This window comes from Xiphias gladius, chromosome 4 (assembly GCF_016859285.1).
Source record: "Xiphias gladius isolate SHS-SW01 ecotype Sanya breed wild chromosome 4, ASM1685928v1, whole genome shotgun sequence".
Lineage (NCBI taxonomy): Eukaryota > Metazoa > Chordata > Actinopteri > Istiophoriformes > Xiphiidae > Xiphias > Xiphias gladius.
In genome coordinates this window covers 18,948,313-18,973,521 of record NC_053403.1, presented here as the reverse complement: position 1 = coordinate 18,973,521, position 25,209 = coordinate 18,948,313, and the positions used below count along the sequence as shown (strand labels likewise).

The 25,209-nt window shown below is 40.9% G+C and overlaps 1 protein-coding gene across 2 annotated transcripts in view; it reads right to left on the bottom strand.

The window, feature by feature from the left end:
• nrxn3b (neurexin 3b) overlaps positions 1–25,209 on the bottom strand; it is a 270,387-nt gene that overhangs the window by 139,238 nt on the left and 105,940 nt on the right. For both annotated transcript variants that reach the window (XM_040125526.1, XM_040125524.1), the window contains 7 exons: positions 24,778–24,804; positions 22,904–23,023; positions 22,164–22,276; positions 21,488–21,756; positions 20,921–21,111; positions 19,610–19,783; positions 16,482–16,601 (listed from right to left, as the gene is read on the bottom strand). In XM_040125526.1, the coding sequence (XP_039981460.1) occupies positions 16,482–16,601; positions 19,610–19,783; positions 20,921–21,111; positions 21,488–21,756; positions 22,164–22,276; positions 22,904–23,023; positions 24,778–24,804 (1,014 nt within the window). The remainder of the gene's footprint in view (positions 1–16,481; positions 16,602–19,609; positions 19,784–20,920; positions 21,112–21,487; positions 21,757–22,163; positions 22,277–22,903; positions 23,024–24,777; positions 24,805–25,209) is intronic.

Sequence of the window (25,209 nt, the reverse complement as noted above, 5' to 3'; positions counted from 1 at the left end):
CGGGTGAAGGCCGGGCAGGGGGTTGATGAGCCTGATCAGAGGTCTGCTTTCCCACCAAAAGCCCACTGAAACTGGCAGCTCAGAGACACTAGTAAACTCTTGCCTTCCATGTTCCCTCTTACTGATGTCTTGTCTCTTTGTGTTTTCCAATCTTTTCCTCCCTCCTTGTTCCATGTTGGACCAGTGCAGGGCATGCTTAGAGCTGACTACAATGCATGCCAGGATGAGAAAGAGAGGGAGGGAGGGAAGCAGATGCTTGTGACAGTCTGGGGGCAGTAATGAGGGTCCCTACGACGGAGAAACAATCAGTAAGGCCTGAACACACAGCCTACTCACACACACATGAGCAGAACAGCAAGGGAGTAATGGGCTGGCAAAGGCCCGGGGCCACTTTCACTGACACACATACACACACAGACACATTCACCACACACTATATGGTGAATAATGAAGAGGGAAACCACCACTATCACTGTCAACCACTCAATGATCAGATTAAAACCAGCCAAAAGTATATGACCCACACCATTTTTGTAAAATATTAATTCAGAGCAAACAAATACCAAGCTTGGCTCAGGTAAATCAGCTCAGAATGCAGCTACAGCAAGGGAAGGGGGGGGGTTTCTGGCACTCTGATTTGTTCTATCTCATGCCAGGGCGGCACAGATGACATCCCAGTATGTTCCCCAAGCCTGCCTCTAATATGCACGCAAAGCCTTTCAAAAGCATTACCCCACCGATGGGACACACGTTTATTGTGGCAGACGTTTCAGTGAAAAGGAGGTTCGATTCACTACTGCAAGGGTGTAGAGGAGGGAAAACAAACGGTACTTGCAGAGTGGGGGGTTCACGTTGCTGCAGAGACATTTCAAGATGTGGGGCAGAGGAAAGAGTGAATGCGGAAGCGAACAAGGTTTGAAAATAGCCTGGGATAAAACAGGGACAGCACGGCTGCTAATGTGTGCAAACACACAATGCTGCAAAAAAGCTCACAATGGGAAAAAAGCAGATGCACATAAACAAAAACGCATGCTTGCCCAAACAGAATGCAATCTAGAGTCTTAATCGGTGTCATGCTAGACAGTTCCAGCCAAGGAAGATTGATTATAATCAATTATGTCACCATAGGAAGTACTAGGTCTTTATCTGTCTCCCCTTTTAAAGCCTACAGATCAATCCACTACGTTTGATTTCTTTAAGATAGCTGTCAGGCCTAGGAAAGCCTTACAGCATGGAAAGTGTTTAATAAAATGATATATACAAAAGACCTCTGCTATGTATTGTTGTGTATGGTGTGATGCATTACTTGTTCACTACACTGCATCATTGTGACCTTTGGAAATCGTTCTCTATATTGAGGCTGAGTGCACATCTTTAGTTTATGAAGTTGAGCTGTTTTAAATGCTCCCACTAAGACACACCAATGGTCTTTACAGTAGTATTTTCCTTCTTTGTTGATGTAGAGGTAGAGATAAACTGTGCTAAAGACAAAGATAAAAAGGAAACAGGACAAGGTTTTGAACCCTTGTAATTGTTTTTATTTTTAAAAAATGTTGCCAAGATTCTAACGAAGGCTGAGGGGGCAATTTGGCACCACAATACCACCTCAAGTCTGTGTATTAGTGTGTGCATGTAAGTGTGTGCGTGTGTCAGCTTGTAACTTGAATCTGGCATCTTAAGATTGACACCAGTCAGTTTGCATTACTTTTACAGTTACAGTGATGTATTTGACCCCAGTGTTTATCTTAGCCTCTCCCTCGCAGACGTGAACAGACACAGTTACAGCCCCCTATGCAGACTCACAGTCACCCACATAAAGTACACACACACTCAATAGTGCACATTTTCCTGTTCCCTGCTTGACACTTGGGAGACAATTTGAAACGGTGGGTCCGTGGACGGTCAGCCTGCTGCTGTAATTGGGTCCCTTGTCACCTAGCAAATTCATGTCAGCATTGGTCACATGGGATACTAATCTAAATGGTATCAGTGTCCTATTTAGTGTGTGTGTGTGTGTGTGTGTGTGTGTGTGCGTGTGTGTGTGTGTGTGTGTGTGTGTGAGAGAGAGAGGTATGGAAAGCAAAATAGGTGTGGTAACTTTGAGAAGCAAAGTGAAGGGCTTTTGTAAAATATGTGCAGGGCTGTCAGTGGGCTACATTGCAACAGAGCTGTAGCAGTTTCTAAGAAGTAAATATAGAGGAGTATCAATGGCCTAGACTAACACGAACAATTTTCTGGTATTGATTGTTTATTGTCCTCACAGTTTAAAGGTGCTATATGTAACTTTTTGCTATTGCTACAGAGCCAACATTAGCATTAACAGCTGTTTACTTACTTACTTAAGTTCAGCATCAAACTTCATCACTTACTTGCCAAGAGCTGTCTCCAACGATGGAAAGCAAAGGCAATTTAAACTCTCGTTTTGCTTCTGTATCAATCACTTCTTTTCTTTTACTGAAGTGAGCATGCTAACCAGCTGGCCCCGTCCCATCTTGTAATACCATTTTGCACTACAGAGTCACTGTAGCGTCCAGTCTGCCCTTGGTCTGACATGAGAGAATAAAGAAGTAGCGCTGCCCCAAAGGGCGTATTCTAACCTCTTCTTTTGTAAACGCAATGATGGGTGAAGCTCTTGATCAGTAAACAACTGTTATTGCTAACGTTGGCTATGTAGCGATAGCAAAAACTTACATAAACAGAAACTCACACAAAACATACCTTTAATAACTGGGCAACATTTGAAACCTCAAATCAATCAGAGTTTATAAAAATGGGAACTCTACACAGCGAAGAGGGCAATGTTAAAATTTCCAGATCAATGTGCATGCAAAGACAGTTTTATTAAGTCTTATTCCAAACTCAGTGTGGATAATAAAATGTGTTTTTGTGACCTTTACTCACTTATCACTGTCATTTTTTGAAACAAGCTAATTGTTAGCCAAACCTTCTGCAGTGGTGTATTACATGTTGTGCGTATTCCTGTTTTTCAGTGCAACTTATCAGCTCAGTACATGCTCAGGTGCAATAGGTGTCAGGTTAAAAGACCCAGACAGTTTTTGACATCCAAATCTCTCTATGGTCAGGTTTGCATGTTTGGATGGTGGGGAAGAGTAGAAGGCAAAATGTGTACAAGTCAGTGGTTTACTTTAACAAAATGGCAACCCTAACTCAATCCAAACCTCGCTGCTACAACATTGCAGAGTCCAACCAGTGTGAGCTTTACAGTTGGACCCACATTCCTCTTTCTATGTGCCAATGGCCATTCCAAACTGGAGTGTATGAATACGGTTCATAAATTTTGAGAAAAGAGTAAGAGGGATAAAGATTTACTATGTCAGGCTGCTGTAAAGTGAAATTAAACAACAGCCCTTTAGCAAATCAGAATTACATATTCATCCAGGCCATTATATAATAAATATAGATGACCTTTTAAGAGCTGGCTTTTTTATGTCAAGTTTCCTCAAGTATTCTGAGGATGAGCCTTTTTGGCGGGAATACTACTAAAATATGAAACTAGTGAATTGTATTTTTAAAAGGTAATTTGAATTTACATCATAAGAAAGATAGCAAAAGCTATACAGAGAAAGCAAAGAGTAGTAAAGAGGGTAGAAGCCATACTAACAAAACCTTAAATCCATAGAGAAGCTCCACACAGGACACTGAAATAGTTATGATTTCATTAATAAGGTGAATATGGTGATATATATATATAAAAACACTTCTGACTTTGGCGCAGGAGGTCGGGGGTTCAAATCCGGCCCAGGGCGGGGTAACACATATCCAGTGTGGACCCTTAGGCAAGGTCCTTGATACTGCTGGCCTACCTCAGTATGAGTGAAACCGCAAATTCAAGAGTCACACCGGCTCGGACGTCGCCCGGGTCAACAAGGTCCAAATCAGGTGGTGGAACCAGGACATGATGAGAAATGGGCTACTGTAACAAGACATAGATGGAGCAGGGCAGAGAATAGGGATCTGTTGGAATGCTACTATACAAGTAACCCCGATGAGAGGGGCTACATGCAGAGATTGTGGGATATATGGATACTTCGAAACCCAACATCTAAGCTGACAAAGAAACAACTACTAGCTCAGTGTTGCAACATCCGCAATCGGCAACTGGTATCACAACTAGAGATTGATGAGGTACAACAAACATGACAAACGTGACAAAGTACCCTCTGAAAGTCTGCTAGAGGATTTGAATGCAGCGCTATGTACTATCTCTACTTGGACCGTAACTGAGACCATCAGCTGATATACACAAAAGCAACGGTGATCCTAGAGATGCTTGGCTACAAGATGAACGTCATAAGCCACAAAGAGCATTACCCCCCATGGAGAAGGAGGGTGGAGGCCAAGATCAAGGCAACATGGAGAGAAGTTAGTCAACTCTCAGAGCTACAGAAAGGTGTGGGGATGAAAGGGATACCCAGGAAGTACAACAAGCTGCCTATACCTGAGGCACTGGAGACTGCCAAGCAAAGGCTCACAGCTCTGGCTACCCGCCTGAAGAGATACACAGGAGAAGCAGAAGCCAGGAGAATAAATAAGATATTCTCCCACGAATCATCCAAAGTGTACTCTCAGTGGCAAGGTAATATCACAAGAACTGATCCTCCCAGGGCTGAGACTGAACAATACTGGAAGAGCATATGGGAGAAGGAGGCATCACATAACACCAATGCTCAGTGGGTAGTGGATCTATGAGCGGACCACAGCAATCTCCCGGAACAAGATCCAGCGAACCATTACAACGGCAGACATCCAAGAACGAGTGTCAGGTATCAAGAGCCGGACAGCACCGGGCACAGACATGGTCCACACCTACTGGCTAAAGAAACTGACTGCACTCCATCAACGCCTGGCAGCACAAATGAACCAGCTGCTTATGGATAGGACGCACCCAGAGTGGTTAACCCAAGGGCGGACAGTCCTGATCATGAAGGACGCCCAGAAGGGCACAATTCCATCCAACTACTGGCCAATAACCTGCCTCTAAACAACATGGAAGCTCCTGTCAGGCATCATAGCGGCTAAGATGAATAGGGACATGGCCTAATACATGAGCAGGGCCCAGAAAGGATTTGGTAGTAATACCAGGGGTGCTAAGCACCAACTACTGGTTGATAGAGCAGTCACCCAAGACTGCAAGACCAGGCAGACCAACCTGTGCACAGCCTGGATTGACTACAAGAAGGCCTATGACTCACACATGGAAACTGGAATGCTTGGACATGTACAACATCAACAGGACACTAAGAGCCTTCATGCTGTGGAAAACAACTCTGGAGGCCAACTCAAAGCCAATTGCACAAGATACCATCAAGTGCGGCATATACCAAGGTGATGCACTATCCCCGCTGCTGTTCTGCATAGGCCTGAATCCCCTCAGCCAGATCATCTCAAAGAGTGGCTACGGGTACCAGTTCCAAAACGGAACAACCATCAGTCACCTCCTCTATATGGATGACATCAAGCTGTATGCTAGGAATGAGCAATCATCGACTCACTGATGCACCTCACCGGGATCTACAGCAACGACATCGGAATATCATTCGGACTAGATAAGTGTGGTCGAATGGTATCAAAGAGAGGGAAGATGATCAGAACGCAGGGGGTTGAACTACCAGAAGGCAGCATTGCAGATGTTCAGGACAGCTACAAATACCTTGGGATCCCTCAGGCAAATGGGAACCTTGAGTAGGCCGCAAGGAAGTCAGCCACAGCCAAATACCTACACAGAGTAAGGCAGGTCCTGAAAAGTCGGCTGAATGGGAAGAACAAGATACTGGCCATCAACACATACGCCCTGCCAGTCATCAGATACCCCGCTGGTATAATAAGCTGGCCAAAGAAGGAGATAAAGGCCACTGGTATCAAGACAAGTAAGCTCCTCACAATGCATGGAGGGTTTCACCCCAAGTCCAGCACCCTGAGACTTTACACTAAGCGGAACGAGGAAGGCCGAGGACTGGTTATCATCAGAGCCACTGTCCAGGACGAAACAACCAACATCCAGGAATACATCAGGAATATGGCCCCCAAAGATGAACTGCTAAGTGAATACCTCAGGCAGTTAAAACCCGATGATGCAGAGGAGGAGGAAGAATCATCATGGAGGGACAAGTACCTACACGGCATGTACCACCGACAGATAGAAGAAGTGGCTGATATCAAGAAATCCTACCAGTGGCTGGAAAAGGCTGGACTGAAGGTCAGCACAGAAGCACTAAACATGGCAGCACAAGAACAGGCACTCAGTACAAGATCATAGAGGCGGGGATCTACCACACCAGACAGGACCCCAGGGGCAAAGATGCAAAGATGCTCCTGAGACAGTTCAGTACATAGTAGCAGGGTGTAAGATGCAGGCAGGAACAGCGTACATGGAACGCCATAACCAAGTGGCTGGCATAGTGTGCAGGAACATCTGCACTGAGTATGGGTTGGAGGTTCCAAAGTCACAATGGAAGACACCTCCTAAGGTGGTTGAGAATGACCAAGCCAAGATCCTGTGGGACTTCCAGATCCAGACTGACAAACTGGTGATGGCTAACCAACTGGACATCGTGTTGATCGACAAACAACAGAAGAAGGCAGCAGTGATAGACGTAGTGATCCCAAGCGAAAGCAACATCAAGAAGCAGGAACACGAGAAGATCGAAAAATACCAAGGGCTGAAAGAGGAGCTAGAAAAGATGTGGGGAGTAAAGGAAACAGTGGTTCCAGTGGTAATTGGAGCACTGGGGGCAGTGGCCCACAAACTGGGAGAATGGCTCCAGCAGATTCCGGGTACAACATCTGAGGTCTCTGTCCAGAAGAGCGCAGTCCTAGAAATAGCTAAGATACTGCGCAGAACCCTCCATCTCCATCTGTGATCCATAATCAATACAGATCAAGCAATCTAGATCATTTATGTTGCCTTGATGGCTCCTATAGAGGCAGGTGGGAAGTCTGTAGGCTATGGCTGTGGCTGTAAACTCTGAGACAAAGTAAGTACAATCTACCGTGAAAGTCTGTGAGTACCATCTGTGGAGTTTAAGTGATGAATTAGGAAGCTGCTGACACAATAATTGTAGGCATCTAGCAATAAGGCTAAGAAAAGGGAATAAAAAAGGAGTGTGAAGCAAAGTGCTTGAAAGACAGGACAGACAGAGAGAAAGAAACTTTGAGTAAGAGGTTGATGGATCGCTTTGTGTTTTCCTCATAGCTTAGCAACTGCCAACAACACAGGACAAGAAATGATCAACACAACTTTGGAAATAAGAGAGAAGAAAGAGGCATGTTCGTAGTTTGAATATTGCTTCGCACAAACAAGTAACTACAGTACTACTATGATAAAGGTGGATTAAAACACATTGTTGAATCAATAAGTAGGCAGGTTTTGTTACTGACTTATCTAGTAGAAATAATGCCAACCGAATGTCGGTTTTGAATCTTCTTAACTCCCGGAGCTTTCTCCATTGAGTGAATGCCTATCCAAGGTTCACTCTTGTTTTACCTCGTTTTCTATCAATCTCCCTCTGCGCCTTCTTTTCCTCCTCCAACGACAGGACTCTTTTTCTTTAGTAGGTAGAGTCTCCGCAGTTACTCCGGTTGTTCCACCATCTGCCATTTCCACTATCTGGGGAAAGCTACTGAAAGCTACTGGGGAAAACAACAGGGATATCCTCTCCTGTTCTGGTTGAGCAATGGCAGATGCACTTTTATTTGTGCCCTAAATTGAGCCTTAATTTTCCCTGGAGATTTCGTACCTGACAGAATTGCATAATGAAAGCAAGGCTAATAGGGAACCACTCTAAATTGCCGATGGTGTCATTATTCTATAGCCATTACATTGTGCAAACGAAATTTACTTCATAATGATAAGTTGAAGTAAAAAAAATGTTTTTTTGCCACTTTCAAATGTTAGAGAACAACCGGACATTTAACTCTTCCCACTGGTTTAACTCAGGTGCTTCTCAGTATAATGAGTGAGGGTTGGCTGCCTGTTCTTTTTGGTAATAATAATGTCAGAGGTGATGGCCTTTAAACTGCCTTTACCTGATGAAAACCATCATTTTCATCTGATGGACACTGAACGTCTTGTCCTGCTTCTCATAGGAGCATATTCCCCATGAGTGCCATTCAAAAACACCTAAGGGTTCCTCTGCTGAGAGCCATTTAATGGTTAAATAGCTTTAAGCTATAAAACAGCTCAATGTTCCCTTTTATTCCTCGAAGAGCTGAAAAACTTCATCCCATAACCTTCCAATGACTGAACTCACTACAGCCAAAGAACTTAATGAAAGTCATGAATCCCATGTGGGATTATAGTAAACCTTCTAATTGTGAGACCAAATGATGGCAATTACCTGAAAAGGGACGATGTTACCCATGTAAAAGCCTGTGTGAAAGGTAGGCAGGTAGGTAAGGAGTGTTAAAAGGTGTTGGTCAGTAGTCCTCAGACATACATTATGGCCTTTTATCAGGCCTATCCAAGGCTGTCACTTGTCGAAATGCAGTCGGAGATGCAGTTAGATTGACTTCTGATATGAGATGAACACAAACAGGGGCTGGTAGAACCAGTGTTTCTTGTACCCAATGAAGTACTGTCCTGTAAGCACTTAGCAGAGGAGAGCTTTATTCTTTGTTGTCTGCTTTGATTGGTTTAGCTCTCTACCAGTGATGACTACCTATCAATCTCACTGTTGAGAGACAAAAGAGAAAATAGAGGGAGAGGAGTGCAACAGGAACAATAGACTGATAGATTGAGACCAACTCACCTTCCCTTTTTTTTCCTTTTTCCATGCACGTCTAAATTGGTGTTGTGAAGCTGTGTGCATGTGTGTGTGTTTTATGTGTTTGTGTGTGTGTGTGTGTGTGTGTGTGTGTGTGTCTGTATGGGCGTGTGGGGGGGGTGTTATTGTATGTACTCGCTGTTGCAATTGAGAGCAGAGTGGGAATGCTGTCTACCAATGACAAATTACTTGTATTTGTGGCCTTTCAAAACCATCCACCTCACTACTCCAGTAGAGCAATTGAGAATTGCCATGAGAGAAGCTGATGAGAAGCTGCCTATTGATTCTGCCCATTGTTCTGACCAGGTAAGTAAATGCGAAATGAAATGCGACTGTGTGGTCACATACACAAACTAAAATTCACTAGCAATTTTAATTTGTACATAAGCACACATAAGAGAAAATACTTGACAGCACAAGCCAGCCTGCCCATCTTGCCATGCACAAATGCAAAAGAGAAAAAAAAAGCATAACAAGGTTAAACACACACACACACACACACACACACACACACACACACACACACACACACACACAAGCCTGGATAGTGAAGACAATTAAGTGAATGTCGTAATAGCCATTGCTGCAAAAACATTGCCTACAGGCTACATACACACCCACATATATATATATATGTACGGAATAAAAACAACAATAAGTAGTTGTTTGTACAAACAGTGTTTCATGATGCTGGAGGAGGAAGGTTTAAAAAAAGATTACTTGATCTTTACTAAAAGACATGAGGAAAAAACAGTTAGAGGGAAGAAAAACGATTAAAGAGAGATTTACGAAAGATAGACTAGAGCTGCAAAAGAAAACGTAGCGTGAGCTGCACTTATTCAAGACATGTTCCTGCCCAAACCCTGAAGTTCAGGCGAGGTGTTCGAGCTATTGATTGGGTGATTTTTATGTGTTTCCGGCGCTCCTGAAATGTGTCTAGGAACATGTGTTGATGGATGTGTCTGTGGCTGGGCTCGCAGCCTGTGAGGGCCAGGGTGGGTGCTGGGAACGCTCTGACAGCCTCAAGGTTACCCGCCTGGTACCACAACAGATGGATGCTCCTCATCGTAACTGTCTGTAATGTGTTCAACTCAATCATTCCTTCCCCCTCGCTCTCTCTTCCCATACAACTCTCTTCAAGGAGGCAGTTTGTTGAAAGTCTGAGATGAGTTGTACTACATGTATCCAGAGACGGCAGTCAAAGGTGAAGTGAAGTTATTTATCGCACTTCCACATTTTCTCAGCACCTACGATATAAAGTAGTTAACGATTATGTGCTCTGTCTTTTTCTGTGACTTAAAAGAATAGCTCAACATTTTGAAAAAAAGGTTTATTTGCTTTTCTTCTGAGAATGAGATGAGAAGATCAATATCAATGGGATGTCTGTGGGCCAAGTATGGAGTCGGGACGTGTCTAGCCGAGCATTAAGACTGGGGGAAAAAACCAGCCTCGCTCTTTCCAAAGTGAATAAATGAGCCTACCAACACCTCAAAAGCTCCCTAATTAACAAACTGCATCTTGTTGAATTATTTTAAAAAAATGAAATATAAAGTCATGATTTGTGGTTTAATGAGGAGTTGTTGGCTGGAGATGTTTCAACCTGCTAACAGTGTTTAAGACAAGCTAGGCTAAACTGATCCAGACTCGAATTTGTACTAAACATACATACTGAACGTGAGATTGATACTCATCTTCTTATCTCATTCTCAGAAAGAAACGTAACATAGTTAAATAATACTTTTAAGTTGCATTAAATGATTTTTGCCTACTTGGGAGCATCAAAACAAGTTGAAAACAGAACACTGATTTATCATCACCTTATGAAGTTGTTATGGCTTTTGTGTTTGCAAACAATTGCCTATTTCTGACGAAGACCAATATTCACTGTCTTTTAGTTTTTGTTTGTTTGGTTTTTTTTTTTATCTCAACCAACTACTAAGGGAAATACCTTTCTCTTTAGCTGCTACATGTTCCACTATGTTCACTAGCTAGTTGCTAATTTTATCTGTGTACCATTTGGTGCTGGGCTTGTAGCGTACAATGGGGTTATTAGACCTTTTTTTTTATTTAAAATCACTACCTGCTGCAGCTGGAAAGACAGTTAAACATAACCTATGAGGTTTTTGACCACTATTAGTGCCACGGAGCAACATCTTTAAGACTGGGTCCCTGTTTTGTTGCTTTTGTGCACAAGGACCCATGCTTGCAGCGCAATTCACAATTCTGCCTTTGGTTTAAGCTATTTTACATTGACAAATGTAAAATTAGCACCAAGAAATGGATCAACAAAGGCAGTGAAGAAGAAGACAGGTTAAAAAATGGCTTTGTAAACAGTTTTTATGAAGGAAATGCACTCAGTATGTTTGTTAGATCTCAGCGATACACACAGTGAGTGTTGGTGAATATCACTAACCTAAATTTGTCTAAAAGTAAACTCAACAGGGCATCATTAATGAGAACAGAGTCACAGGCCAGAAAACTAAAACAATGTGCTGAAACAACTAAAAGGCCCAGTAGAACTGAGTCAAACTGCAGCGGCAGGAAATAATACTCAAGGGGTACCTTTCACATTTAGTCATTTGATCCATTGTTCATATAAAAATATTTAATAGTGCAGTTTTAAGTCAACTACCAATAATCATCCTGCAACAAGATTAACGGCTCGGAAATTAAGCAATATATTCGCATGTGAAAATAAAAATAAATGATCCAAAAATATGAAAAACTGCTAATTTCTTCAATACATCGATGTATTGACACTCATGAGAAGTAACATCTCCCAATCTTCTCCTCCATCTTTTTATCCATTTTACATTATCTTTCTTCTGGCCCTGGGGCATTTAGGCTCCACAGCACTGCATATATCCAATTATACCACGGCTCTGAGCATGGCAGTGACACATCGATTGACACGAGCGACATCCAGTCTTATCACAGTGACATGATGCAGTGCTGGGCCAGCATCATCAGCCCGATCAGCCAATAGCAGGGAAGCTCATTAGACCCCCAAGGGCTGGACATGCAGTTCTGACTCTAATACAGATATCATAAGACAAGGAGGCTGAGTGATAAAGTGATGGAGATTGGAAGAGAGATTATAAATCTTGGAGGGACGACTTTATGTTTGTGTGTTCTTGTGTATGTATATGTGTTTCGGGCAATTCCACTGGGTTGATGTTGGGCAATTACATATTTCCCCAAGTCACAGTTACACAACAACAGGAGCAGTTTCCTCAAAGCAGCAAACCTCCGTCATCCAAAACATGTTCCCATGTGATGATACTGCAGGCAGCTGTCAAGTCTTTAATCGGCTGTTGAAGTGTTAAAGCCACCTGATCATGTGATCCCTCAGTTAAATGGCCATCTCTGACTAACATGATCGCCTCAGCATCTACAACAAAGAGAGTGAGAACATTTCAAAGTGTGCTTTTGGGATAGGTTGGGCCTTGAGGACAAATCATTCTCTGTGGTACTCCTTTGGCCCATTTCTAATCTACCTGTGGTATTTATAGGCAAATGTTCTCATATTTCTATGCCCCACTTATAAGCCCTCTTTAGCCAAGAGATACTTTCGCATACTGTCTGAAAAATTTCTAAAAGCGTATGCAAGAAGAAAATCAAGATCTTTGCTCTATTTACTGCTTTCCTCTCCAGGTTGATCTTAATATTGATTGCATTCACTGGCTGAAAAAGTTCTTCATGTATTATGATCTAAAGTTGCCATACCTGTGCCCCGATGAAACTGTGCCAAGCTCGACGGTTCTTGGAGTAGGCTTTATAGCCAAATAAATCCTGCTCTGCACCTGTTTGCCCATCCCAGCCAGCTCGAGCTACTTAATCCCATTTACAGAGACAGTAGTTAAACTATTCAATGGAAACTTCTCCAGTATGCATGAGGAGGTCTATAGATACCTTCTCAGATCTACCAGCAGTGTGTGCATGTGTTTGTGTGTGTGAAAACCTCATTCATTATTAACGTCATGTTAAAATAAATAGCGCCATTGGGTTGCTGACTTTTTTTTCCCTCCAGGTTTAATACTGTGGAGCAGATGCATCAGTCAATAGAGGGAAAATGCTGTTATTACTGTTGATTTTCTACTCAGTAGAACATTGTGGACCAGGGGAAACACAGCTTATTCCTCAACTCCCACTTCTTTTGTCCTTTTTCTTTTGTTCTCCTCGCTCCTCTCTCCAAGGGACAGAGGAGAAATGACTACGAAGCCAATGCCATGATTATTTTCTTTTAAATAGTGAAAGAAGCAATGCCGCTGCTGTGTTGTCATTTATGTAAGCAGTTAGCCAGATAAAGTTACAGCCTTGTGAACATGCCTTGAGAAGTAAATTAGGGACATTGGGTTAAGCAGAAGCAGAGGGTTTGCTGGGGATCAACGCACTGACAGAGAAATTCATCACTAAATCTATCTAAGCAATTACTGATGTCAGCATCAAACTGACAAACAGTTTTCTGCTGCCTGTCTTCAGCCTCCCTCTCCCTTCGCCACTCTCTCTGTTTGTTTACCATGTTCCTGACTGTGGAACAATGCAGCGACCTTTGCAGAAATAATTCTATTATGTAAGTTGAGTAATTGCTCTGGATGTGGAAGAGGAGTGTCCGCTGCTCTTCTTGCTTGGCCCACAGCCTCTATGTCCTTGGATTTAAATGAAACTCTGCAGTGCTCATAGAACCTGAAAGGGAGAGGTCCGCTCAGAAAACAGAGAAGCGAGGAGAGAAGAGAGGAACAGAGGAGAGGGGAGGAATAAAAAAAACTGAAGAGAAAATGACAGATAAATATAAGATGACAGGGAGATTGAGATGAGCATGACAAAAGCAGTGAGCCAGAACCAAGTAGGATGAAAATGCTATAAAAAGATTCCACCCCCTACCCCCCTTTTTTAAACAGTGCTGAGCATGACATGTACCTCCAGATTGTCCAAGTGGCTCTTAGAACGGCCTGTATGGTGCAAAGAGCCCTGCAAATTCTTTCTTTATGTCTTGTTCCAATAAGTAAAGGTGTGCAGTCACAAAGTGCAGGCTGCAGGGTTATACAAGAATAAATGGAAGGAGTGTAGATAGTTCTTTCCTGCTGAGGCTCTTTTTTCTTCTTCTCTGCAACATAGAGTCCTGATGGCTACAATGGAGACGTAAAGAGAGGGCACGGAGGCTCGACACTAACAACTGGCACAGATGAAACTGAGAGAGGCTTTACCGACAGAAATGTTCACTGTACTTTGTGCAAATTTTTTCATTTGGACAATGGGTAGAGACGGAGTCAGAGAGGAAGACAATTACTGATATTTGCTGCCAGCTATCAGAGAAGGAAAGACCGAGAGAAACAGAGGGAGAAGCTCGACTCCCACACTGTTAATTAGAATCCCTCTCTCAGCACCGTGCCCGCTGAATGAAAGGTGGTCACAGAACACACATACAAGCACAAGGCAAAGACTGTGTTCACCGATTTCATTTTTATCTAGCTACCTCAATCAAACAATAAAATTAGCGGTAAAATGATTGTATTGCACTACACTGGATTTTGCATTTTTTAGGGGATTGCACAATATTCTCTCTATGATCCATAACTATAGAAATTGGATGAGCCGTATGTTCCTAGTGGGGGCAGATAAGGAGAGAGAGAAGTACAGGAGGCAAAGCAGTGTAGGAAAATAACAGGAAAGCTGATTTCATGCTCGGGGGATTGCTTCTCATTTTCTCCCAGCACGGAGGAACGGTGTACAGTCCTGCTTATGGATTTACCGCCACCTAGTGGTGCGAGACTCAATGCTGAGCTCATGAAACCTCACATGGGCACAGGCTGTCATCAGAGGCAACATCAGAAGATTGGGTCAATCCAAGAGAAGCAAACTAGACCCCCTTCGGCAAACAGTGTCATTTAGACTTGTGTGTGCACTTTCTGAAATGTAAACTCCAGCGAAGTTTCCAAACCAAACTGGCTGTTTGCCTGACTTTGCCTCTTTATACCTTTCCATTTCTCTGTATTATTTATTTTCCGGCTTCTAGCAAAGGAAATGAAAAGAAATTGCTTGAAAGAGTACCAAAACAAAAACAAAAATCAAATACAAAACCCCCATTAAGGTCAGTACTGCTCAGTTAAGAATGCTATTATACGCTTGGTCAATCCAGTCAATATTAGTGAACATCTATCTCCAAAACAGGTAACAGGAGAACTAAGACTTATCCCTGCTATTTCATTAAGATGTGAAATAAGTTACTATCTAAGCTCTTGTGTTTCAAGAAAAAATATGTCTGTCTCAATATGAAATCAATGAAACCTCACTTTAAGTCATCCCAGCTAGCACCAGGAGTTGAATTAATGAGTGCTTCTCATCATAATTAACACAAAACACAGCTCCCAGCTCCCAACTGGAGTCGATTACTTACCCTGCATGGAATAGATTGCATTAGATGATTTTTTTTCCAGAGGAAGAAAAAGAGGAGTGTGAGCAGGAAAAGCAAAAAAGAAAGAGAGAAAGAAAGAAAAAGAGAAAACTGGGATTTGAGATATGAAGTCATACACAGTGGCCGCGTCTAACATCAGAAAGTTCTGGATGATTAGGGGATACCAGCGCTCACAGAGAGCAGCTCTCCTAACAGCCTCCACTGCCTCATTAGTCTGGCTCAGCAGCAGTATGCCCCCACTATTAAGTGCTAAATGAAAGACCGCCAACCATAATTACTGAGGGGAAGTCCCCTGTTGTCATGGGGATAAAGAATCCCTACACACATAAACATAAACTCACATTTCAACTTCTACGATAGCTATTTGTAGAGCATTAGACGATTGAAGCAGAAGTGGATATTTTACACAATATCAGTCACAGCCATTCACTTGTCTGCAATGCATTGTCTGCATTGCAGCAAAAAACACCCTCAACAATTGCCAGGACCTCTTAGTTGCTTAATTTAAAGATCACATGAAGCTTTCAGCACCACTTTCATGCAGCAAATCTGACAAAGTCTTAATAGACACAAGAGTGAAACAGCATTGGAATCCTTGAGTCAAGGATTTGGGGCTCACTGTTGATGGGTGCATCCAATTAAGGTGGAATTGAATTTGTATGTGTGTGAGTGTTTGTAATTTTCGTGAGTATGAATTTACTGCACAATATCCAAATGGTGTGTGTTTGTATGCACTTCTGTACACAGGATATGGTTATGTAATGTAAGCATAATATTGCAATTGTGTGTACCTGGTGTTTACTGAATGCACATTTGTTAAAGGAGCCCTTCAACAATTTAGTATTGCACTTCCCTAAAGCTGGGATTTGCACCAGAGGCCAAGATATCCTGACTTTTTCTCCCTAGTATGGGCCAAGCTACAGAAACACAGGATCCTAAATTTCCCATAATGCAACTTGACTTTTGTTAGATCTTCCCTGAGTGGTAAATGCCTATGTCTTTCAAACAATGCCCACTGTTTGTAACACTGGCTGTAAGTTAAAAATTCCTAGTCTCTAAATTGAGGTCAAAATGACTTAAGACATGTCTCTTAAGAGATCTCCCTTTTCTCAGGCACTCACAAAGCTCCATCCAGAGCCCCAGTAGACATTATACAGTTTTCAAATGCCTTTTGGTACTCCTTCTGACTATTAAATTGACTGTGACATGTAAAAATCAGTGGAGTGCTCCTTTAATGCAAATGCAATCAAATAAAAGTAAATTTTAAGTCTGGCAGTACTCACGGTCGTTGCAGTGAGTCCCCGTGTAAGATGTCATAGAGCAGTCACAAGTGAAGTTCTCCCACTGCTGGATACACACACCCATGTTGGCGCACGAATCCTCCTGGCAGGTTGTACTTGGGCCTGCAAGATCACAGAAGGAGAGATGGAAAGAAAGAGATACCACAGGTGCAGAAGAAATGCACTCTAGAGAAACAGATATACAGCATGTGGGCCAGAAAGAACCAGGAGCAAACAGTGCCACCACAGGAAGCCTGACCTGGAGTACAACACACTTAAAAACAGTCTGGGGAGTCCTGTGTCATGCTGAGTAAAGCATGGCACAAGTAAGCCGAAGAGGAGGTGCCAGGTTTTCACAGTATCAACAGCACGCTTCTCAAGCAGTGGGAGCATCAGCATATACTCTGAATAAATGAATTACTGAATTACTACAAAACTGCTGTACAGGATGCTAGTTTACTGCTAATCTACATTTAAGACATGCTACTGAAGATGAATTGGATCCCAGCTTGGCTCTTGTGATGACACTGTCAACGTCCCTTTTTGAGAGTGTGTGCAGGTGGAGTGGCATGCATTTTTTTATCATTCCAACATGTTTCAAAAAAGTTTTAGCAGAGTAAAACTTAGAACGCTGCATTCCCTCTATGAACAAGCAAGACATGACATAGAAAACAACCTTTTAACAAATGAGTCATGAATAAAAACTCCAATAAACAATACCTATTTTAAAAAATGGCATAAAAGGGGCCCTGGCAGTAACTTTCTTTCCTGACATCTCTTTCACTGTGAAGACGGTGAACAGTAGACAAACTAGACAGACAGAATTCATGAAGAGCGGAGGAGAAAAGAAACGCAAAGAGCTCTTGAGAACATGTAGTGCATATCCACGTGTATGCACGTCAGTCAGGCAGGAGTTGAGGAGGGTATTCAAAGTCAAACTGGATGTGTGTTTGCTATTCCCCTACACCACACATAGCTCTTAGTTTTGAATACTTTTACTGAGAGGAAATGCAGATAAGGACAAGCGCACAGCATAGATAACAAGATAAACAATCCCCCACCAGAGTCTAGATAGACACGGGGGGAAAACCTTGACAGAAACCCTTCTGATAACCACATAGGAAACAAACAAAAGTAAATAAAGTAAAATTAAATAAACAGTTAAAATAAACATCAGACAAATGCAAGTGAAAAGTGTTTAAGAGCAACTGTCTTGTGCAAGACAATGTGAAGAGAAGAAGACAAATTTGCCAGCTGAAAGTGCATTTACTGTGTAATGTACAGTAATGGTAGCCAACCAGGCATCCCCATTATGTGAGCATACATGTTTTTCTATATCGTATCAGTGTGAATCTCATGTCTGTATGCAAACATCGTTTGTTAGTGTGAGCAGTGGAGGATTGTTCTGTGTTTGAGTGTTACAGCAAGAGGCCGCTCGCTCTCTGAAAAACCCTCATCTGGGAAAGTAGCAAACATGATGGGTATTTGAAAAAAAATGAGAGACAGAGGCCTGATACAACAGCAGCACACCTAGAGTGTTTGGATGTGCAGTGACAGCGTCACCTGGCATTTTCATACAAGAACACAGTACTCTAATTGTCTGCCTATATACATGACTGCCACATATTTATGTGAACATCACTTATCTGACCTGATCTGTTTATTCTCTTTAATTATACCTCATACTCAAATTCTTTGCAAATTTATCAAGTATGTTTCTCCCCCTATCCTGGTAGTTAGCAGGGAAGGAAACATGCTATAACTGTCTAACAAACAGTCACAAGTCAGTCATGTCTTCACACTGTAGCAATGCTAGTATGAAAATGCACTAACCATGCACTAATCATACATTTTCATTTTCCTCTGGCTGCTTAATTACTTGTTTTGCCTGCCAGTAGTCTCTCTCTCTTTTTCTCCTTTTAGTGCTTTTTCATTTCAGAGAGTAAGTCACCTCTGCGGCACCAGGGGGACATTATTGCCATGGTGACACCCACGATGCATTGCACACAGCAGACTTTCAGGCAAGCAGGCCTCCAAGAGGCGGAGCATAACCCTCTACCTTGCAGGTCGGCTTTGGTGAAACCAACTTTGTTAGCGCAGAAAGAAAATAACAAACAGAACAGAGCACAGCGGACACAAGAGTAAAGATTAGTCAGGGACAAGCATTGTTAGAGTTCTTATAACTTGTACAGGTTTGTCACTTTGGCAGAGTGCAACATGGGCTGTTGATTTGTTAGAGGGGGTTCAGCAATTTTGAAAGCTCCTACATAGTGGTATCTTTTCATTATACAGTTGGTTTAACTGTGTTTGGTTTTAAATATAATGAGCAAGTGTTCTCCTCATAAAAGCTGCTGTGTTTATTTGAACTTATCTTAATCTTCTGCTGCCCTCTAAAGGAAATATGTTGTAGCCTGTACCATACACAAGGAATATAATTTTTTCCTTGACACAATTAAGTTTTAAATTGGAAAAAGTAATAATCTATTAATCACTAAAGTGGTCCAAATAGTTTTGGCATGACAGTACAGCAGAATAGCTAATATGGATGCAAACAACCTCAAGTCAAATCTGACTATAACAACAATAAAGAGACAAAGATTTAACATTGTATCGCTTTACAAATGCCACATGAGCAGATATTACTTGTATTTTGCTTATCTACGAGCTAGTTTCCCTTAACATGGTAATTTCAGGGGCTGGTGAGGGGAAAAAGTCATGATGGTGAGTAGCAACTGTGGTTAAACACAATGGTCGTTAAGGGGGTCAATTAAAAATATCTTACCTTGTAAAATGATCTACAATTTAAAATAATTTAATCAGACCTGAACATATTTTTAAGTTTTTTTCGCTTGCATTGCTTTTGTTATTTAGGTTTTAATACATCCAGTTTTAATACTTACAGTTATCTTAAAATATACTGATGCAACATAAAAAGTTAATAAGCCATTATTAGAGAGACGGAATGACAAATTTTATCCTATAAAGTGACAAATGCCTCGTGAAGAAAAAGAAAGTAAGTAGGATTAACAATGCCAGTAAATGGCTTAAAGGGTTACTGAAGAGCCGTCTAATTATACTAATAAATCTCACACGGCAAGTCATGATTCTTATACGCTATAGGCAATCTGTACCTTCACAGCCACGCTCAACCTGCCCGCTGCGGAAAACGGCGTCATTGATGAGGTCTGGTAGGCGGCCGTTAAGGTCAACTGAGGCCAAGCAGCCCTGGAAGCCCTCCCGAGAAACCACCAGTTTAGGGAGGTTCTGGTACATGTTAGGTCCCAGACCTCCAATGAACAGGTCACCTGAATGGAGACAGGGAGGGAGGGAGAGACAAATGAATGTGTAAATTAATTGTAGGATTAAGAAGTCAGCAGATATTAGGCTTATTTGATGACTATTCCATTAAAGTCACCAGATAACATAGAACTATGAAATCTAATGAACAATTTCTAACAAACAATTTCTTTCAAACTGTTTGCAGTTCAAAATCAGTACTACTCAGTTCCAAAACACTTTTTAATCATAACCTCTTTTCCTCATGATGCAATAACAAAATATTTCATTGGGACAGAATGGAATCTTTAATGTTACAGATACATTTACTAACTGAGATTAATTTTTCTCAGACTTGATACATATACTGTGATTGGAGAATTAATTTTGTATGCCATAACATGCTGCTGAATTGACCAATCCTTTAGCACCATAGCAGTGAGTTCAAGACAACAAGCCACTGATGGTGGAGAAAGTCAATTTCATTTTCTTATCCTAATCTTCTCTTATTTTTTTTCATGTGAGGTTTACTTGTCTGAGTATTCCAATTTAGATTCAGCAACCTCTCTCTAAAGTCGCTTAACTGCACAAACTTGTTGCAAATCACTTATTTCAGTCTAAAGAATATGTCCTGTTCATGAGAAGACAAATGTGAGATTTGATCATTAGCACAATCTATGCCCCTAAATCTCCATATAAGGCTACCTATTCTACTCCATTTTTAGGCAAGTTTCATTTCCCAAAAATGTTACTAACGACTAAAAAAAAGAAATTCACACTGCAGACCTTTTTGAGTTTTCATGTGGAAAACTCAAATGTAGACGTTTAATTAAGCTCTTTAAGTACCTCTGACTTAGAGTATATCTGTTGTGAGGGAAAATAAGAGTTGATTCAATGTAACAATTTTTTATAGAGTAATTTCTCATCTTTGGGGAGGATATGAAGTCATTTCAAGTCAAAATGTTAAAAATCCAATAATTACAACTGGACTTTGACACTAAAGGCTCTTTAGTGTTAAAATCCAGTTGTAAGTCTTTTTGAATTTGTCAAGTCAAGTCTGAAGATACTGCCGGGGATGAGGAGATGCTGTTGGGATTGTAAGATATTCTCTTGCCTTTATCATCAAGATGATCATCTGAATTTTTCCGAAAGTAAGGATGTGGTACCTTTAAGGTCAAGGTTCTTGGCTCCGTTGACATTCTGGGTAACTGACTTTGAGTCCACCTTAAGCGTGTGTGTGTTGGAAACATCCCGTGTGATGACCACATTATGCCATTGGTTATCATTCAGTGGGTTGTCACTGTTCCCCTTCAACAGACTTGGCCCATTCCCCAGGTCAAACACATAGTGGATAAACCTGGCAGCGAAGAGGCAGGAGATCAACAGGTCAAAGTTTGTTAGTGTATGTTTTTGTGAGTGTGTATGTGCTGTATGCCTCTTTTTATCTTCCAAGACTGATAGATTTTAGTAGAAAAACTCTCACAATCACTTCACGTTGCTTTGACAATAATGGGAGTTAAACTGATGAAAATAATCGTCACTGCATCATAATGGTGTTTATGCTTTTACAAGCTTTGGGAGATTTGGGATCAATAGTTGGTCAGGAATTGATAAATTAATCATGCCTTAAGAAACCAACCATCAGTGCTGCTATTTTAAATGTAATAATAATCTCTGGATTACAGCCCTAGAATAAAACATCAACATGTCATCATCTCCACTGTCCCACTCACCCTTTCACCAATTCCACAGCAATAAAGTCATTCCCGTCTCCGCTGTTGAAGATGATGAAACCATCAGGCGAGGTGGTTTTGAACTGAAAGAAGAGGTACATTGTGGTATAGGCCTGCAGAGTGGCCAAGCCCAAGTAACTGCCCTTGGTCTTGAAGGTCACAGGGTCAGCGATGATAAAGCGTATGCCAAAACGGGCGTTGAGCTCGCAAAAGTCGATGTCCCCATTCTTGCACATGTCAATGTACTGCATGCCATTGAACTTCAGGCTCTGTGGGGAGAGTTATTGAGAGATGATGTTATAATTAAATTGTGAAGTATACTTTAACTTAATTGGACCCAGATTTCCATGGTAACACAGTATGCAAAGTTGCCACGTGACAAACTTACAATTTTGTGTTTTGAGCACTCATATCCAATCAAAGGAAACAATCATTATGAACATATTTTAAGGCACATAGAATTAAATAAAAACCTGATCATGTACTGTACCATTCATTTAAAAAATAAGATGCATTCTCACAAACACTTTTTGCCGAATATGATAGCATGGTCTTTGGCTTAGTTGATGACTGACAATGACAAAGAAACCCTCCTTTTCAGGACATGAGTTTATCAGTGATAGACAATTGGTAATATTATGCATCTGTTGAATTATGAATGCATTGCCCTTCATACCTGAAGATGCCCTATGAAGGAAGACGGAGCAGAAGAGACAAAGCGTCTCTCAGTCAAGATGCCCGTCTCCACATTGTTAAACTCCAGGCGGGTGTGGTCACCCGCCATCTGACCTAAGATGGAAGAGGTAAAAGAAAGGACAAGAAGCAAAGGAATGAAGGGGTTGAAGAGGAGGAAAGAGAATGCATCCTATCCTTAAACAACACTAGCACAGTTTTACTTTCCTTTCACTTTCAGTTTTCACTTTTCTGATACAATAACCCTACTAAGTTTACAGCAAAGTAAAAGTCAAAACTGACATATAAAGAAATGTTAACTAGTTACAGTATCAAATGGTGAAATCACAGATCAGTAAATTGTTACATCAGGCCATTATTTCTATTCTATTAATTATAAGACACAAGGCATTCAGTGTTGTCAGTTTCCAATATTGTAGATAATGTATGTTAGAAATAATCAATGTTACACACTTGTTTCAAATATGTTTATGTGAAGGTTTTACAATCTCATGGTCAAAATGCTGTTTTACATCTTTTTCCTCAGAAAACTTTATCAGTATTATTATCTCGCTTATGAAATCTAATTTGGCTGAGTCCTAATATAGCATGATTAAGACAGAATATGACATTAGATAAATATATCAGGACCATCTTCATTGCCAGTAAAATAGAGACAAAGAATTAAACATGCATATCATGGATATTGTAAAACAGCAGGTAAACGGTTAACAGGAGAAATACCTTCAGCCATGTCGTCATCCACAGTGAGTTTGAAGTTTTTACCGCGGCGGACCACTCGTACTGAGTGCCACTCATTGTCGTTGAGCTTTTGTCCAGCATAAAGAACCTCAGGTCCCTTGCCTGAAGAGGAGGGTTAGTTAGTCAAGGGATGGGGAAGCACAAGCACAAACCAAATCTTTGTTTTCACAGCAAAATGCAATAGACTGGTAAAATTAACCCAGATTAAAATAAGATCTTTCTCATTTAGAGATAGTAGGATTACTTGCCAAACAAAACTTCGGTTTGGATCAGACAACAGAAGAAAACAATACAAATCACAACTGACAGCAAAACAAAGGAAAACATTTGCTGTTACTCATACAAGGACTCCAAATCTGAGACTCAAACTAAAGATTCCAGGTAGTATTTAATATAAATGTCTCTCCCTCCCTCATATCCCATTGGCTGATAATTTTGAACCCTATAATTTTGGTCCCTCCAAATTATACCTTGACTTAATTTAGATTTAATTAATTTCAGTTTAATTGCAGGAGACAGATCGCCACAAAATGTAGTTTTATTTCAGCTTTTAATACAGTAGGTAGAGCCTGTAAAGATTTTGTAAAGTTGAGTAATTCATGCAACCAACCACTAGAGGGCAATCCGGTCCCACTATTTTTACCAAAAGACTGGAGCTGCTATTTCAGGGTCCTGAATCAGCTGAATAATATTGAACACAGGTCTTAAATTCAAAGAATCAGTATTATTTGGTCTTCACCAGAATTAGGATTTCAATTTGGGGACTAAACTTATGTTGTCCATTGCTGACCTAGTCCTGTAGACAAATGCTAGTGTAAAGTATGTATATGAGGAAGGCAATATGAATTCTCAATGTATGATTTCACCTGTGCTAGAAGACAACACTTCGAATATTTTTGATGTTTTGGATGTAACTAGTACATCTTATCAGGACACAATGGTTACAAGTTGATGAAAACTTGTGAATTTTGAAAATTCAAAATGCACCTAAAACTCTTTTATCATGTTGTTGCCACATTTAACATAATACTGGTGCTGGCATCAGTAGAATGTTGAATATGTCTAAATTATTAATAAGTGCAAACTAGACTTAACTTGGTTGAATAAAATTTACTGAAGAATGACATTTAAATGAGTGATTTAAAAAATATGAATTTACAGTGATGCTATGCAAACCTAAATCAATCTTAAATTAATAATAATTATCTCCTTTAGAATTTTAACTTTGCAGCATGTCTATGTGTGTATGCACGTGCACTGGATCATTACTTAATGACAATGATCCACATAATCAATATGAACAGGCATCTACAATTTACCACTTCAGTAAAGAAATTCAGATAGTATGATCTGAAACCTCTTAACTTCTCTCTCACTTTCTTCATTTTTCACTCTCTACAAGACTGTGAAAAATAAGAGTCCTTTCCATGAGTAAGAGCATGTCTGCTAACAACTTCTGTTTTTCACATTATGGGGCTATATACTGCAGTATGTTTTAAAACAAGGAAGGCAAGAAAACAAAGCAAGTGAGACACACAGCAATATATTACAGTATAACAATATAGCCCATAGAGTCTGAAAGTGAAAATGTTCAGTGAGTGACTATAGGCACACAGGGAAAGATTAAGAACTAGTTGCCTGAATTAATTTGAAAAATGGGCCATTTAAAATATATAGAGTACATTAAGTCAGAATTACATAACTTTGACCTCTGGCTATGACTTTTCCCCCTCTTATCTGAGAAATCCTCTTATCAGTCCTCTGCATTCACACATTCTGCCCTTACATCTAGCACACAGGCTATAATCAAACATTAATTGAAGGAAGAAGGCTGCAGAAGAAGAATGTTGACTTACTGGTGTTACAGTTTATCCTGACACAGTCTAGATGGGGAGGGGAGAATAAGTGACAGATGAAATCGCATCCTTCAAGGTTATGGCTGCAGACATCCAAGAGCAAGAAAAGCCACCTTCCGGGGACGGTCACATGATGCCGGCGGCCATTTTGGCCTGGTTGAGTACTGATGGTCATATGAATATACTGATACAAGAAATTCATTTTAATACCAATCCAATTCTTTCTAAATAATATTGTACCAATACTGTTCAGTATTACTGTACTGATTAAACTAACCCGTTTTATTTGGTTTAATTTGATCAAACTTGCATGTCATTAGAGGTCTGAGTATTATTTTCCAAGAAGTTATAATGGAGTTTTGCTACAATTTTGCTGAATTGTTCAATCTCAAAATAGTCGCTTGCAATTCAATGGCCACATTGATTTTGCAA